Source organism: Eleutherodactylus coqui, chromosome 2 (genome assembly GCF_035609145.1).
Source record: "Eleutherodactylus coqui strain aEleCoq1 chromosome 2, aEleCoq1.hap1, whole genome shotgun sequence".
Lineage (NCBI taxonomy): Eukaryota > Metazoa > Chordata > Amphibia > Anura > Eleutherodactylidae > Eleutherodactylus > Eleutherodactylus coqui.
The window spans coordinates 73,055,605-73,072,758 of record NC_089838.1 but is presented as its reverse complement, the minus strand read 5'-3'; the positions used below and the strand labels follow the sequence as shown (position 1 = coordinate 73,072,758).

At 39.7% G+C, this 17,154-nt stretch overlaps 1 protein-coding gene across 8 annotated transcripts in view; it reads left to right on the top strand.

The window, feature by feature from the left end:
* Positions 1-17,154, top strand: part of TENM2 (teneurin transmembrane protein 2) — a 1,550,877-nt gene that overhangs the window by 836,644 nt on the left and 697,079 nt on the right. For 2 of the 8 annotated variants that reach the window (XM_066591125.1, XM_066591120.1), the window contains exon 3: positions 10,073-10,086. The exons of the other annotated variants lie outside the window; for them this stretch is intronic. In XM_066591125.1, coding sequence (XP_066447222.1) covers positions 10,073-10,086 — 14 coding nt within the window. The remainder of the gene's footprint in view (positions 1-10,072; positions 10,087-17,154) is intronic. 8 annotated transcript variants of the gene reach the window in all.

The following is a 17,154-nucleotide window of genomic DNA, read 5'->3' as shown; positions in this document are numbered from 1 at the left end:
AGTAGGAGAGTGAAAAAAGTCAGCATACGAATTTTACTGCTACCTACATATATTGCATGTACTATACCACTGCTACCCCTGCCTCGTGTGTTGTTTAACTGTATACCTGCATTACATGTTTTGTACTAGTAGCTACCTGTGCTCTATGTCCTGTACTGCTTGTTTTTGGTAATACATGAGCATTACTGCTATCTACTTGTGCTATATGTGCTGTACAGTAATCTATATTATAGCCACGGCTCTACACTTCTATTGTAGGGTGTTATGGCGATCTGCACTATTAGTGAAGTGCACCATTCACACACTTAACATTAAAATTGTGCTACTTTAGTAGTGTAGTGCTCCGGCTGTTTGCTGCTTGCTAGAAGTGTATGTTACTGCACCGTACTTGTACTACATGTACTATACTATCCTCCTGTACTACATGTACTGTACTGCTATTTAGCTGTACTGCATTTTCTGTACTGACTGCCTGTACAACATGTACTATACTTCCACGTAGTACCTGTTATATACACTGTACTGCTGTTTACCTGTACTACATGCACTGTACTACTTGTACTGCATGTGCTGTACTGTTACCTATCTGTACTACATGCACTGTACTACTTGTACTGCATGTACTGTACTGTTACCTATCTGTACTACATGCACTATACTACTTGTACTGCATGTGCTGTACTGTTACCTATCTGTACTACATGCACTATACTACTTGTACTGCATGTGCTGTACTGTTACCTATCTGTACTACATGCACTGTACTACTTGTACTGCATGTGCTGTACTGTTACCTATCTGTACTACATGCACTGTACTACTTGTACTGCATGTGCTGTACTGTTACCTATCTGTACTACATGCACTATACTACTTGTACTGCATGTGCTGTACTGTTACCTATCTGCACTACATGCACTGTACTACTTGTACTGCATGTGCTGTACTGTTATCTATCTGTACTACATGCACTATACTACTTGTGCTGTACTGTTACCTATCTGCACTACATGCACTATACTACTTGTACTGTACTGTTACCTATCTGTACTACATGCACTATACTACTTGTACTGCATGTACTGTACTGTTACCTATCTGTACTACATGCACTATACTACTTGTACTGCATGTACTGTACTGTTACCTATCTGTACTACATGCACTATACTACTTGTACTGCATGTGCTGTACTGTTACCTATCTGTACTACATGCACTATACTACTTGTACTGCATGTGCTGTACTGTTATCTATCTGTACTACATGCACTGTACTACTTGTACTGCATGTGCTGTACTGTTATCTATCTGTACTACATGCACTATACTACTTGTACTGCATGTACTGTACTGTTACCTATCTGTACTACATGCACTATACTACTTGTACTGCATGTGCTGTACTGTTACCTATCTGTACTACATGCACTATACTACTTGTACTGCATGTGCTGTACTGTTACCTATCTGTACTACATGCACTATACTACTTGTACTGCATGTGCTGTACTGTTACCTATCTGTACTACATGCACTGTACTACTTGTACTGCATGTACTGTACTGTTACCTATCTGTACTACATGCACTATACTACTTGTACTGCATGTGCTGTACTGTTACCTATCTGTACTACATGCACTATACTACTTGTACTGCATGTGCTGTACTGTTACCTATCTGTACTACATGCACTGTACTACTTGTACTGCATGTGCTGTACTGTTACCTATCTGTACTACATGCACTGTACTACTTGTACTGCATGTGCTGTACTGTTACCTATCTGTACTACATGCACTATACTACTTGTACTGCATGTGCTGTACTGTTACCTATCTGCACTACATGCACTGTACTACTTGTACTGCATGTGCTGTACTGTTATCTATCTGTACTACATGCACTATACTACTTGTGCTGTACTGTTACCTATCTGCACTACATGCACTATACTACTTGTACTGCATGTACTGTACTGTTACCTATCTGTACTACATGCACTATACTACTTGTACTGCATGTACTGTACTGTTACCTATCTGTACTACATGCACTATACTACTTGTACTGCATGTGCTGTACTGTTACCTATCTGCACTACATGCACTATACTACTTGTACTGCATGTGCTGTACTGTTACCTATCTGCACTACATGCACTATACTACTTGTACTGTACTGTTACCTATCTGTACTACATGCACTGTACTACTTGTACTGCATGTACTGTACTGTTACCTATCTGTACTACATGCACTATACTACTTGTACTGCATGTGCTGTACTGTTACCTATCTGTACTACATGCACTATACTACTTGTACTGCATGTGCTGTACTGTTATCTATCTGTACTACATGCACTGTACTACTTGTACTGCATGTGCTGTACTGTTATCTATCTGTACTACATGCACTATACTACTTGTACTGCATGTACTGTACTGTTACCTATCTGTACTACATGCACTATACTACTTGTACTGCATGTGCTGTACTGTTACCTATCTGTACTACATGCACTATACTACTTGTACTGCATGTGCTGTACTGTTACCTATCTGTACTACATGCACTATACTACTTGTACTGCATGTGCTGTACTGTTACCTATCTGTACTACATGCACTGTACTACTTGTACTGCATGTACTGTACTGTTACCTATCTGTACTACATGCACTATACTACTTGTACTGCATGTGCTGTACTGTTACCTATCTGTACTACATGCACTATACTACTTGTACTGCATGTGCTGTACTGTTACCTATCTGTACTACATGCACTATACTACTTGTACTGCATGTGCTGTACTGTTACCTATCTGTACTACATGCACTGTACTACTTGTACTGCATGTGCTGTACTGTTACCTATCTGTACTACATGCACTATACTACTTGTACTGCATGTGCTGTACTGTTACCTATCTGTACTACATGCACTATACTACTTGTACTGCATGTGCTGTACTGTTACCTATCTGTAATACATGCACTGTACTACTTGTACTGCATGTGCTGTACTGTTACCTATCTGTACTACATGCACTGTACTACTTGTACTGCATGTGCTGTACTGTTACCTATCTGTACTACATGCACTGTACTACTTGTACTGCATGTGCTGTACTGTTACCTATCTGTACTACATGCACTATACTACTTGTACTGCATGTGCTGTACTGTTACCTATCTGTACTACATGCACTATACTACTTGTACTGCATGTACTGTACTGTTACCTATCTGTACTACATGCACTATACTACTTGTACTGCATGTGCTGTACTGTTACCTATCTGCACTACATGCACTGTACTACTTGTACTGCATGTGCTGTACTGTTACCTATCTGCACTACATGCACTATACTACTTGTACTGTACTGTTACCTATCTGTACTACATGCACTATACTACTTGTACTGCATGTGCTGTACTGTTATCTATCTGCACTACATGCACTATACTACTTGTACTGCATGTGCTGTACTGTTACCTATCTGTACTACATGCACTATACTACTTGTACTGCATGTGCTGTACTGTTACCTATCTGCACTACATGCACTATACTACTTGTACTGCATGTGCTGTACTGTTACCTATCTGTACTACATGCACTATACTACTTGTACTGCATGTGCTGTACTGTTACCTATCTGCACTACATGCACTATACTACTTGTACTGCATGTGCTGTACTGTTACCTATCTGCACTACATGCACTATACTACTTGTACTGTACTGTTACCTATCTGTACTACATGCACTATACTACTTGTACTGCATGTGCTGTACTGTTACCTATCTGCACTACATGCACTATACTACTTGTACTGCATGTGCTGTACTGTTACCTATCTGTACTACATGCACTATACTACTTGTACTGCATGTGCTGTACTGTTACCTATCTGTACTACATGCACTATACTACTTGTACTGCATGTGCTGTACTGTTACCTATCTGTACTACATGCACTATACTACTTGTACTGCATGTGCTGTACTGTTACCTATCTGTACTACATGCACGATACTACTTGTACTGCATGTGCTGTACTGTTACCTATCTGTACTACATGCACTATACTACTTGTACTGCATGTGCTGTACTGTTACCTATCTGTACTACATGCACTATACTACTTGTACTGCATGTGCTGTACTGTTATCTATCTGTACTACATGCACTGTACTACTTGTACTGCATGTGCTGTACTGTTATCTATCTGTACTACATGCACTATACTACTTGTACTGCATGTACTGTACTGTTACCTATCTGTACTACATGCACTATACTACTTGTACTGCATGTGCTGTACTGTTACCTATCTGTACTACATGCACTATACTACTTGTACTGCATGTGCTGTACTGTTACCTATCTGTACTACATGCACTATACTACTTGTACTGCATGTGCTGTACTGTTACCTATCTGTACTACATGCACTGTACTACTTGTACTGCATGTACTGTACTGTTACCTATCTGTACTACATGCACTATACTACTTGTACTGCATGTGCTGTACTGTTACCTATCTGTACTACATGCACTATACTACTTGTACTGCATGTGCTGTACTGTTACCTATCTGTACTACATGCACTATACTACTTGTACTGCATGTGCTGTACTGTTACCTATCTGTACTACATGCACTGTACTACTTGTACTGCATGTGCTGTACTGTTAACTATCTGTACTACATGCACTATACTACTTGTACTGCATGTGCTGTACTGTTACCTATCTGTACTACATGCACTATACTACTTGTACTGCATGTGCTGTACTGTTACCTATCTGTAATACATGCACTGTACTACTTGTACTGCATGTGCTGTACTGTTACCTATCTGTACTACATGCACTGTACTACTTGTACTGCATGTGCTGTACTGTTACCTATCTGTACTACATGCACTGTACTACTTGTACTGCATGTGCTGTACTGTTACCTATCTGTACTACATGCACTATACTACTTGTACTGCATGTGCTGTACTGTTACCTATCTGTACTACATGCACTATACTACTTGTACTGCATGTACTGTACTGTTACCTATCTGTACTACATGCACTATACTACTTGTACTGCATGTGCTGTACTGTTACCTATCTGCACTACATGCACTATACTACTTGTACTGCATGTGCTGTACTGTTACCTATCTGTACTACATGCACTGTACTACTTGTACTGCATGTGCTGTACTGTTACCTATCTGCACTACATGCACTATACTACTTGTACTGTACTGTTACCTATCTGTACTACATGCACTATACTACTTGTACTGCATGTGCTGTACTGTTACCTATCTGTACTACATGCACTATACTACTTGTACTGCATGTGCTGTACTGTTATCTATCTGTACTACATGCACTGTACTACTTGTACTGTACTGTTACCTATCTGTACTACATGCACTATACTACTTGTACTGCATGTGCTGTACTGTTATCTATCTGCACTACATGCACTATACTACTTGTACTGCATGTGCTGTACTGTTACCTATCTGTACTACATGCACTATACTACTTGTACTGCATGTGCTGTACTGTTACCTATCTGCACTACATGCACTATACTACTTGTACTGCATGTGCTGTACTGTTACCTATCTGTACTACATGCACTATACTACTTGTACTGCATGTGCTGTACTGTTACCTATCTGTACTACATGCACTATACTACTTGTACTGCATGTGCTGTACTGTTACCTATCTGCACTACATGCACTATACTACTTGTACTGTACTGTTACCTATCTGTACTACATGCACTATACTACTTGTACTGCATGTGCTGTACTGTTACCTATCTGCACTACATGCACTATACTACTTGTACTGCATGTGCTGTACTGTTACCTATCTGTACTACATGCACTATACTACTTGTACTGCATGTGCTGTACTGTTACCTATCTGTACTACATGCACTATACTACTTGTACTGCATGTGCTGTACTGTTACCTATCTGTACTACATGCACTATACTACTTGTACTGCATGTGCTGTACTGTTACCTATCTGTACTACATGCACTATACTACTTGTACTGCATGTGCTGTACTGTTACCTATCTGTACTACATGCACTATACTACTTGTACTGCATGTGCTGTACTGTTACCTATCTGTACTACATGCACTATACTACTTGTACTGCATGTGCTGTACTGTTACCTATCTGTACTACATGCACTATACTACTTGTACTGCATGTGCTGTACTGTTACCTATCTGTACTACATGCACTGTACTACTTGTACTGCATGTGCTGTACTGTTACCGATCTGCACTACATGCACTATACTACTTGTACTGTACTGTTACCTATCTGTACTACATGCACTGTACTACTTGTACTGCATGTGCTGTACTGTTATCTATCTGTACTACATGCACTATACTACTTGTACTGCATGTGCTGTACTGTTACCTATCTGTACTACATGCACTGTACTACTTGTACTGCATGTACTGTACTGTTACCTATCTGTACTACATGCACTATACTACTTGTACCGCATGTGCTGTACTGTTACCTATCTGTAATACATGCACTGTATTACTTGTACTGCATGTGCTGTACTGTTATCTATCTGTACTACATGCACTGTACTACTCGTACTGCATGTGCTGTACTGTTACCTATCTGTACTACATGCACTATACTACTTGTACTGCATGTGCTGTACTGTTATCTATCTGTACTACATGCACTGTACTACTTGTACTGCATGTGCTGTACTGTTACCTATCTGTACTACATGCACTATACTACTTGTACTGCATGTGCTGTACTGTTACCTATCTGCACTACATGCACTGTACTACTTGTACTGCATGTGCTGTACTGTTACCTATCTGTACTACATGCACTATACTACTTGTACTGCATGTGCTGTACTGTTACCTATCTGTACTACATGCACTATACTACTTGTACTGCATGTGCTGTACTGTTACTTATCTGTACTACATGCACTATACTACTTGTACTGCATGTGCTGTACTGTTACCTATCTGTAATACATGCACTGTACTACTTGTACTGCATGTGCTGTACTGTTACCTATCTGTACTACATGCACTATACTACTTGTACTGCATGTGCTGTACTGTTACCTATCTGTAATACATGCACTGTACTACTTGTACTGCATGTGCTGTACTGTTACCTATCTGTACTACATGCACTATACTACTTGTACTGCATGTGCTGTACTGTTACCTATCTGTACTACATGCACTGTACTACTTGTACTGCATGTGCTGTACTGTTACCTATCTGTACTACATGCACTATACTACTTGTACTGCATGTACTGTACTGTTACCTATCTGTACTACATGCACTATACTACTTGTACTGCATGTACTGTACTGTTACCTATCTGCACTACATGCACTATACTACTTGTACTGCATGTGCTGTACTGTTACCTATCTGTACTACATGCACTATACTACTTGTACTGCATGTGCTGTACTGTTACCTATCTGTACTACATGCACTATACTACTTGTACTGCATGTGCTGTACTGTTACCTATCTGTACTACATGCACTATATACTTGTACTGCATGTGCTGTACTGTTACCTATCTGTACTACATGCACTATATACTTGTACTGCATGTGCTGTACTGTTACCTATCTGTACTACATGCACTGTACTACTTGTACTGTACTGTTACCTATCTGTACTACATGCACTGTACTACTTGTACTGTTACCTATCTGTACTACATGCTCTATACTACTTGTACTGCATGTGCTGTACTGTTACCTATCTGCACTACATGCACTATACTACTTGTACTGCATGTGCTGTACTGTTACCTATCTGCACTACATGCACTGTTATCTACCTGTGTTACATGTAGTGGTTTGCACTTTACATATGCCTCATGGATTGTACTGCTCTCTGATACTGTTACATGTAAATGTGCAAGTATCTACATGTGACTAGCTGCCCTTTGAATACTAAGTTCGGGATGGCGGCCTTGATTGTAACTTTGTTGTATGCTGTGGGGTACATGTACTGAGGCCTCATGTCCACAGGCAGATCTTTGCTGCGGAATATGGAGTGGGCGTTCCACTTCGGATTCCACAGCAATAACCTTCTATAGCATGCTATGGGAAAATGTTTTTTCATGTACACAGTTGTGGTCTACGCTGGCGGATAAAAAAAGCGCAGCATGCTCCATTTTACTGCAGTTCCCACACAGACGGCTTCCATTAAAGTCAATGGAAGCCTTCCGAACCCATGGCCTGTCCGCAGTTGATTTAAAAAAAATCTCTACTGCAAGCCGTGTGGACGAGAAAAAGAAAGATCATGTGAGGTACGAACGCTGCTGTTGGCAGGGTCTGATTCCACTGCAGGCTTCGCATGCAGAATCTGACCTGCTCGTGGATATGAGGCCTAAGACTGGCACTTCATATTTTTTTTAAATAAAAAAAGTGGTGAGGATGGTGAAATAATGACAAAAAGTTGCACGTTTTTATGAAAGGGGACTTTTTTCTGTACAGCCCTTTTTAAATTCTTATGAGCTTGGGTGCAAAGATTTGACAAGTGTCTCCCCCCCCCCCCCCCCATCCCTACTACTCAACCCACACACAGCTACATTGCTTGGATACAAAAAAAATACATACACCCTATATAAGAAAACCTATATAAAAAAAACATTTATAAGACGGTGGCTTAGATATGGTTACCTCTATAAAATGCCAGGAGAGTAGCAAAAAGGCCATGGGTCCTGATGTAAAAAAGTGCAGCTTGGGCCCACCCCCTTGTTCATGTGCAACCTGTCTTCATTGCTGCCAGCCCTGTATCTTTAAATTGCATCACTCGGTCTGTTAAAGGGGTTGTCTCAAACTTTTTTTGAATTTTTCTGATCAACTTTCCTAAAGTTGACAAACTAATCACTAATTTTACCCAATCAAGGTCATATTGTAACTTGAGGGTGCAATATATAGATATAGACAACCATTTCAATTTCTGGTAAAGTGCTGTTCTTTATATGGGGAAATAATATTTATTAGAAAACAAATCTCCCAACTTATGATGAAAAAGCTGCATAAAAGAAAAATAGTATTTAAATTGCCTTTTAAGAGCAGCTGGTGGACCCCTCTTGCCAAAATAGGCTGCTATTAAATTGTCTTACCAATAAAGCATTTATGACAGTCTGTGGAATTAGTAGATTTTGTAGTCACTGATCCTTGAGAAAAGGGCTAGCAATTGATTTAATTATCATTTATAATTTAGGTACTCATAACTGGATAACAGCTCGATGCCCCCTATTTGCCTAATTTTGCCATAATGGTCGTCTCCTATGGGAAGCTTGTAAAGAAGCTGTCAGAATGAAGCATATGGTAAAAGATGAGAAGAAGCTAGCTATGAAAGAGAATGGCTGCGTCTTGTTTCAGCACTAGCTGTTTACAGAAGCACGTGTCATATCTGTGCCAGATCACTCCCGGTGCCAGCGGGATCTTCCATCTCCTGCTGTTTGTGCTTTCAGGGCTTGTTTCCATTCACACCATATTCATCTTGCTTCCTTGCCTTTTGGATGAAAAGTGTCAAAAAATTGATTCCTATGGTGCCATTCACATACTTGTACGCTGTTTCTTTTTTTGTTTTCCCAGTCGCAGGCTACTTCTTTATCATTTACATACATTTTTCTGCTCTCTAAGTGAAACAGAATCTTGCTCAATTCATACAGCAATCATTTGATTTTATGTGACCATTTAATTTAAAGCACCCTTTAGTTTTAGGCAAGGTCCATTGTATATTAGTGCAAAGTAGCCACCGATTATCCATTGTTTGCTTCCCTCAACTCATCTTGTACAACAAATATTGACTGAAAGGTCACAACACAGCAATATCTGTAGTCACTGAATGACAAGTAAATGAGATACATGGTTCAATCTATCTTCATCTTATGAGTGCTATTGGCATGTGAGGTTGATCACCAAACAACACGGCTCACATATTTTTGTAGGCTAATGATTGGGGCTTTCTAAGTAGAACAACCCCCTAATGTCACGCCATTGTACAGCGTAAGGCTTTATTAACACAAGCGTTTTATCACGGCAATGTAGTCGCGATAAACCGCTGGCCGAAAATCTCGACCATCTGATGCATTGGATTCCAATGCATCAGTTCAGATGGGAAATTTTCCGTTGCGTGTCCGGAAAAGAAAGCACATACGGTATTGACCAATCTTTTCGGACGGAATACGACGTCGGACCCATACACTCCTATGGGAGCCTATGAGAGCTGCTAGAAAAGGGAGGTGGGAGGGAGTTTAGCAGCAGCTCTGCTAAACTCCCTTCCTCTTCCCTTTCACTCTCCACTCCTTGCCAGCTGTCAGCAAAGGGAAGGGGTGAGACAGGGTTGGCTCCCGCCTCGTACCCTCCCATTGCCGTCAGCCAGCAAGGGGCGGAAAGGGGGAGGAAGTTTAGCAGAGTTTAACTCTTTTCCCGCCCGATGGAATTCTGGGCTTGTGAAGATACAGAATCCCACAGCACTCACAATGCGGCAAAACGGAACTCCACAATAGGGAGGAACCACGTCTTATCTGACCAATGCAATAGTCACAATCTGGTTGTGAACCATCAACCTATCCATACTCCATTTGTAGAGGTGTGGCAGCATAAACCGGTGCAAAACAACTTCTTTAAGTAAACATATGTAACTTTATTGTTCCATAGAGCAAAGTATCAGGCAACGTTTCGGCCGACAATTGGCCTTTATCAAGCCACTTATCCTATGTGACCATGTCCAGCATGGACTTCCTGCATGGTCACATAGGATAAGTGGCTTGATAAAGGCCAATTGTCGGCCGAAACGTTGCCTGATACTTTGCTCTATGGAACAATAAAGTTACATATGTTTACCTAAAAAAGTTGTTTTGCACCTGTTTATGCTGCCACACCTCTACAAATGGAATTCTGGGCTTGGGCGTACACTTGCCGCACCTGGGCTGTCTGAACGGGCGCTTAAACAGGAGATGCAGCCAAGACTTGGTCATGGCTTTCTCACGTTGATGCGATTTTCGGCCACGCTGCGGCCATGATGGGGCCTTCTGAGAATTTCAGCACCCTTTTAAGGAGCTCTAACCCCATATATCCTACAGAGCTGTGAACGCAACTTTATTATTGAAGACTATGCATTCGACAAAAACATAAGTTCTGTTGTTTTGTTTTTTTTTGAGCATTTTTAGATTTTCAACATAATTTATAAACTCTGTGCAGAACAAATGTTCTCCGCCATTGTGTTTTATGTTACCTTGTGCTGTGCCATGTAAGAGCTTGGTGAATGCGTAACATAAAAATATTGGTCTGTTTTTGAGGTCAAGGGGAAGGTGGTTAAGTTATATTTCTGCATGACAGTCTAGTGACAAGACAAAGGGAAGCAGCAGATAGGAGATAGTGATGCAGTATGACAGCAAGGACAATGATATATACTAAAAAGAACAACAGAAAGGTTTTTAAGATAATGCACTGTCTGGGAAAGAACTGCTGACGTTCTCTTCGAGATCTGAGCCATGGAGATTTTATTTAGTTCGGCAGAGCGGAGCCAAAAAAGAAAAAAAATGCCTGAGCAGTAATATGTCCCTTTAGACATTTTGCAGTAGTTGCTTAAAGTTGCCTTCTCAATCTTCATTTAAGTACAATCTGTATTTTGTCTCAAGATATTTAAAGTGAGCCTGACACCCAATAAGTATGTGGCGGTAACAGCTATTTTATCACATTTTTGGCCCGGCAATGCAATTCTGAAAATGTCAAGCCCCAGTCATTACATGAGCATTAGGCTCCATAAACCTAAACGTACATGTTTATTTCCTTAGTATTTAATTGCAACTTTTTTTTCCCCGGATTTGTACAGTAATTTTTCTGTATCTCTCTGTTTTTCACTTTTGCTGTCAGGTTTTTGAATGCATTCACTATCGTTTCAGTACATCGGAACTTTTCTCCAATTAGCCTTGAGTTTTCAATCACTCCGGCTTCTGAATGTGACCTCTTGTTCTCGTATACTTATTTCTTTGAAATATGCTTCCATCCTCAGCTTTGTTAAATCCCTTAATGTTTTTCAAAGAGCAGGCCTAAGCTTTCACAAGGACTGGTGCGAAAATATATTTTTTAAGCATCTCCCGCTTCCCTCAAACTCAGTTCTCCTACTCACAAAATAGCAGGGCGGACTAGATGTGACGCCTTTCGTGAAAGTCAAGGGAATCTATTTGTGCATATGGCTTTGAGGATAAACTCACCACTGTTGTTCTTTAAATGGATTAATGTAATGTTCATATAGAGTCTTTTTTTTCTATGCAGAATAGTTTATGGGTCTATTAAAGTGGTGACCTTTATTAGTTAATCTATAAGTATCAAATAAAAAAATCCATACTCCTGATCAGAGGAGGCTTTATGACTTTGTTATAGGGCTTGCTACCTTACAAAATATGGTTAATGTCAAATTAAAATATCCAAATGATTCCCACCAAGTCTCCTGCTGTAAAGGGGAGATGTGGTTAATTTGAGGCTTTTTGTTAAGGAACAACTATTTCCTCCTTACAAACTTGTTAAAATGACTGCTATTGTGCAATGTGTCCCCAGAACTTGTCAAGCCATGCTGTTAAATGTCTCAAGCTGAAGTATGTATTACATTACTTTTTATTATTTTTGGCTTATCTTTTTAGAGAAATGGAAACAATGAAATAATTAACTTGTGCTATGTGTTACTTTGGTTAGGAAAAAGGATAGAATTCCCAGTATTAACTTAGTTATAGAGTTCTTCCATATATAGCATATGAGCAGGCCAGTGAAGGTAGAAATATGCTATGATTCTTGGAAAGTGTAAGCTACCCTTACTAACTCTGTTACACTAGTTAAATTGCACACAGTATTTCTCATTTTAGTTTGCTATATGAGCTTTGGTAGAGCAGGCTCTGGCTGCATATCTCCTCTGTCTTGCAGCTTATTTATGGGTATCTATTAGGTGTTAGACTGCTTATGCTTAAAGGGGATTTGTCATAAAAAAAAACAATTCTATACTCCCCTATTCCTCCACAGGCAGTCCTATTACGGCATGTTCTCCTCACTGAGCTTCTCCAGTCCCCTGTGTCACGTCTCCTCCAGCCGAGCCGGCTTGTTATGAAGCCGGCATTCTTCTTCCTGCAGGTCAGTGAAGGTCAGGTCCCTGTGATGTAGGAAGGAATGCTGATTTATTGCAGAGACGGTGGGAATGTGTAGTCTCTGCAATAGCTTGGCACTCTCTCCTAGGCTGTAAACTAGTGATGTGGCGTACATTGCTGGGCCGGAAGGAGGTTGCCTGTGAATAGACGTAACCTCACAGGAAGCAGAAGAATCAGTCAGCTGGAGGGGAGGTGATCATCCCCAGGACTGCAGGAGACAGGAGAAGATAGGTGAGTTGAAGTAAGTAGACTGACAGGGGAGAAATGGTTAAGTATTGAATTTTTTTTTTTTAATGACAGAACTTTGTCTAATGTCTTGTTCTAGCATATACATGGACTGCCAATAACATTAAAACTATCTGCCTAGTATTATGTAGGTTCTTCATGTGCAGCCAAAACTGCTATGATATTTCAACACATGGACTTCGCCAAGAGTTCCTTGTCATACTCCTCAAGTCATTACTGAACAATTTTTGCAGTGTGTAAAAAAGACCCTTGCTATTAGGGGATACCTTTTAGGGGTGCACTTGGCCTGAAACAATGTTTAGGAAAAGTGGAATGTGTCAGAGGGTACTGAGCGAAAAATTGTTTTAGTCGCTTCGTGAGCAGCTTCTCACCAGTATATACATTTTTTAATAGCTGCTTGTTCATAGTGAATGGAGGCAGAGGCCGAAAGACATCTATATTCACTAAATGACTATCACTCATATATGAAAACACTGAAGGACAGTCTTTGGAATGGTTGTGGGGCGATTAGCTGCCCAACCGTTGTCCCATCTAAAAGTAGCTTTATTCTCTGTAACAGTGACAGAATATTCCAGAAGACAATGAATCACTGTGCCATGCCTGGTGCAGGGATTGTTCGGGTAGTGCATGTATCAAAGTTTCAAAGACCACCAAAGATTTTGTAAATGTCATATAACACAGTGGGACTATTTACTATTCAAAGGGCAACAGTTTTCTGGAGCATATTTTGCCAGAAAATTGTTTTACATGCTTTGTACCACATTAACTATGTGTTTTTAGATACTTTCCGACAGTTTTACCTATGTGTAAAAAAGGGGTATGTGGCCTAAATTGCTTCAAAAATTGTGTCAAATTCCGGCAAATTTCGCCAAAACTTTGGCTCAATTTTTGTTGTAAGCTAAGCAGACTTAAACTAGTGAGTCTTAAGATTTGGGAGATTCATCATTCAGCAAAGCTACTTTTATAAATTCAGCACATTTTAAGACTGCCTACTCTAGCTACAGTAGTAGTAAATAAGCCCCAATGTATCTACTTTTAAAGTAAAAATCAACCAATTTCACAGCCATCTTTTATTTGCATCCTTCAGTGAAGTCTGATACTTCCGGTGATCAGTGTTTATGCTAATGTTATATTGTACAAGTTTTATTATTAGCAGCATACACAAAACATCATCGTTTGGGAAATAATGAATCAACCATGTTAAATGCCTAATGAATAAAACCATAAGCAGTGTAATATTTTATTTTGTGATTCCGCTTTGACATTTCCAATGTATTACTGCTTTTTAGCACCACAGAATGGATCAAAGTTTGCTTTTAAGAACATACAGTAAAATAAACTATAAAAGATCTGCACCAATCAAAGAAGACTGATTTTTAATCCATTTAATGCATGTACAATCCATATAGATGATTTTTCTTAGTCCCACAGGCAATTTGTAAACACATTTTTTATTTCCTTGATGCCAACTGTTTGCAGACGATAGGAAAATAAATAGTAATAAAATGCATTTAAGATGCCTTATCAACTCTGCCTCATCAGGAATCTGCATAGCGTTGAGTATGTGTTCTCTGCAGAGCGTTATTAACTTAGCTACACTATGGGCAGTGTTTCTCTGGATGTCATTAAAACTCTACACCATCCGTGCAATAAAATCAGAGAATCGATTTATGATATCTGTGCAAAAAAAATTGCATTGTCATATAGCCTTTATGAGACCTATTTATATGCTATTTCTCTTTATTCACCATTTTGCACTTGTATTTACAAAATCATTTGGCTTAATTAGATACATACAGCAAATGGGGAGACGGATAAGAGAGAGCAAAAACCGTTAAGAAAGATTGTTCTGTTTACTGAACATTTTGCTGTCTTGTTAAATATAAAGGACTGCATCCAGTAGTAGAGTTCATTTAGGGCATTCTCTTTCTCAAGGCCTACTGTGGTAGAGGCACTAGTATGCTGGGATTCCTTGGGACCCCAATTAGTCAAACGAGCGGGCGCAAGTTGTCAGCACTGCAATAACACAGTGGTTGGAGTGGAAGCCTCAGCGCCAACCTCTGTGTTTTTGGAGCAGAAGTCTCCACGCCAATCTCCCATGTAGTGGCCGGCACTTGTAACTGCAGGCAATGAAAACCGTGCCTGCAGGTTACCAGCATTGGCCACTACACAGAGGTCTAAGCAGAGGCTTACGCTGCAATCCCTGTGTATTTGTGGCACTGATAGCATGTGCCTGCTCAGCTGATCAGTCGGAATCCTGAACAACGGACACCAGCTGATCAACTATTGATGACCCATCCTGATAAGTCATCAATAGTATTTCACTGGAAAACCCCTTTAAGTATTGATAGGAACGCCACACTAAACCAATTTTCATAAGATCACTGAGCATCTGAGGAGTTTTGTCCGTTTTATAGATTTTCAGATGTATTGCTAAAATGTATAAATAATTATTTTCCAACATAATAACATATAGTTGTATTATAGCACATCCTTCTCTAAAGGGGGTTTTCCAAAAGGAACATATGTGGATATGGCTGCGGGTCCAATCAGTGGGATTCCCGTAGATCTTAGCAAAGAATTCGCTGTATTGGTTTTCTCAATATGATACAGAAGCAGTCAAGTTGATTCTTGACTGTTTCTATATCTTTCTATATATATATTCTGGAATTGGTATTAATGCAATCCCTTATTTGTATATGTCAAAACTGTTCTAATGGCATAATATTCATAATCCGTTCATAATTGTATATGTATTAACCAATGATAGAGATAATTTACTCTTGTCTGTGATATATGTACCTGTTGAAAGCTGTAACTAGTCAGCGATGTTTTCATTCCATCCACATGCCATCATGAAATTGTGTGATCCTTAACAAATCATTTCTGTTCTCCTGCCTCTTCACATCAGCATCAAAGCAAATAAGAATATTGCCATAGTCCATCTATTCCCTGTGAGATCTGTCATTAGCACCATGCTAAATTACTGTAATTAGCAGCCAGTAAATGATGGGTGTATGAGCACTTGTAAAATAAAGTGTAGTAAACAACATTCAGTCGAAGGATGTTCTATACATGTTATTTGTGCGGGTAAATATATAGAGTTTACTTGTTGGCTTGGCTGATGATTGGTGCATGATTTGTAGAAAGTTGATATCACAGAACTGATTTCAATGCATGTGGAGTGTTAAAATTTACTAACCCAGAACCGCTTTACACCATCACAGTTTTGTGAAAATTGGGTATCCTATAAACATCCTTATTTGAATATTTTTTTAATCTTTTTGATGCGCAAATCACTATTAGAAACAATGTATAGAACTATAGCTTACAGTTGTTAAAGGATAAAAAGTTTTAATGTATGTCACCTCAATCTTGGCACACATTTCTTATATTTATGGAAGCTGCCACCGTAAAACAACCCCTATCCATATACCCTAGGGCATAGAGGATGGTTTTCCACTAGGGAACGCAATCTACAGTATATGCCTGCCCAAAGAGCCGCAAGGAAATAGCAACTCTTGCTATAGTTGATCAGGCTGTCCATGTAATATATTGGTAGTCTTGCATTTGAATGGCAAACATCTAAATCACTAGCATAATTATAGGGGATGCAGGGGACATGGTTACACCCGGACCCAGGAGCCTTAGGGGGCCCATAAGGCCTCCC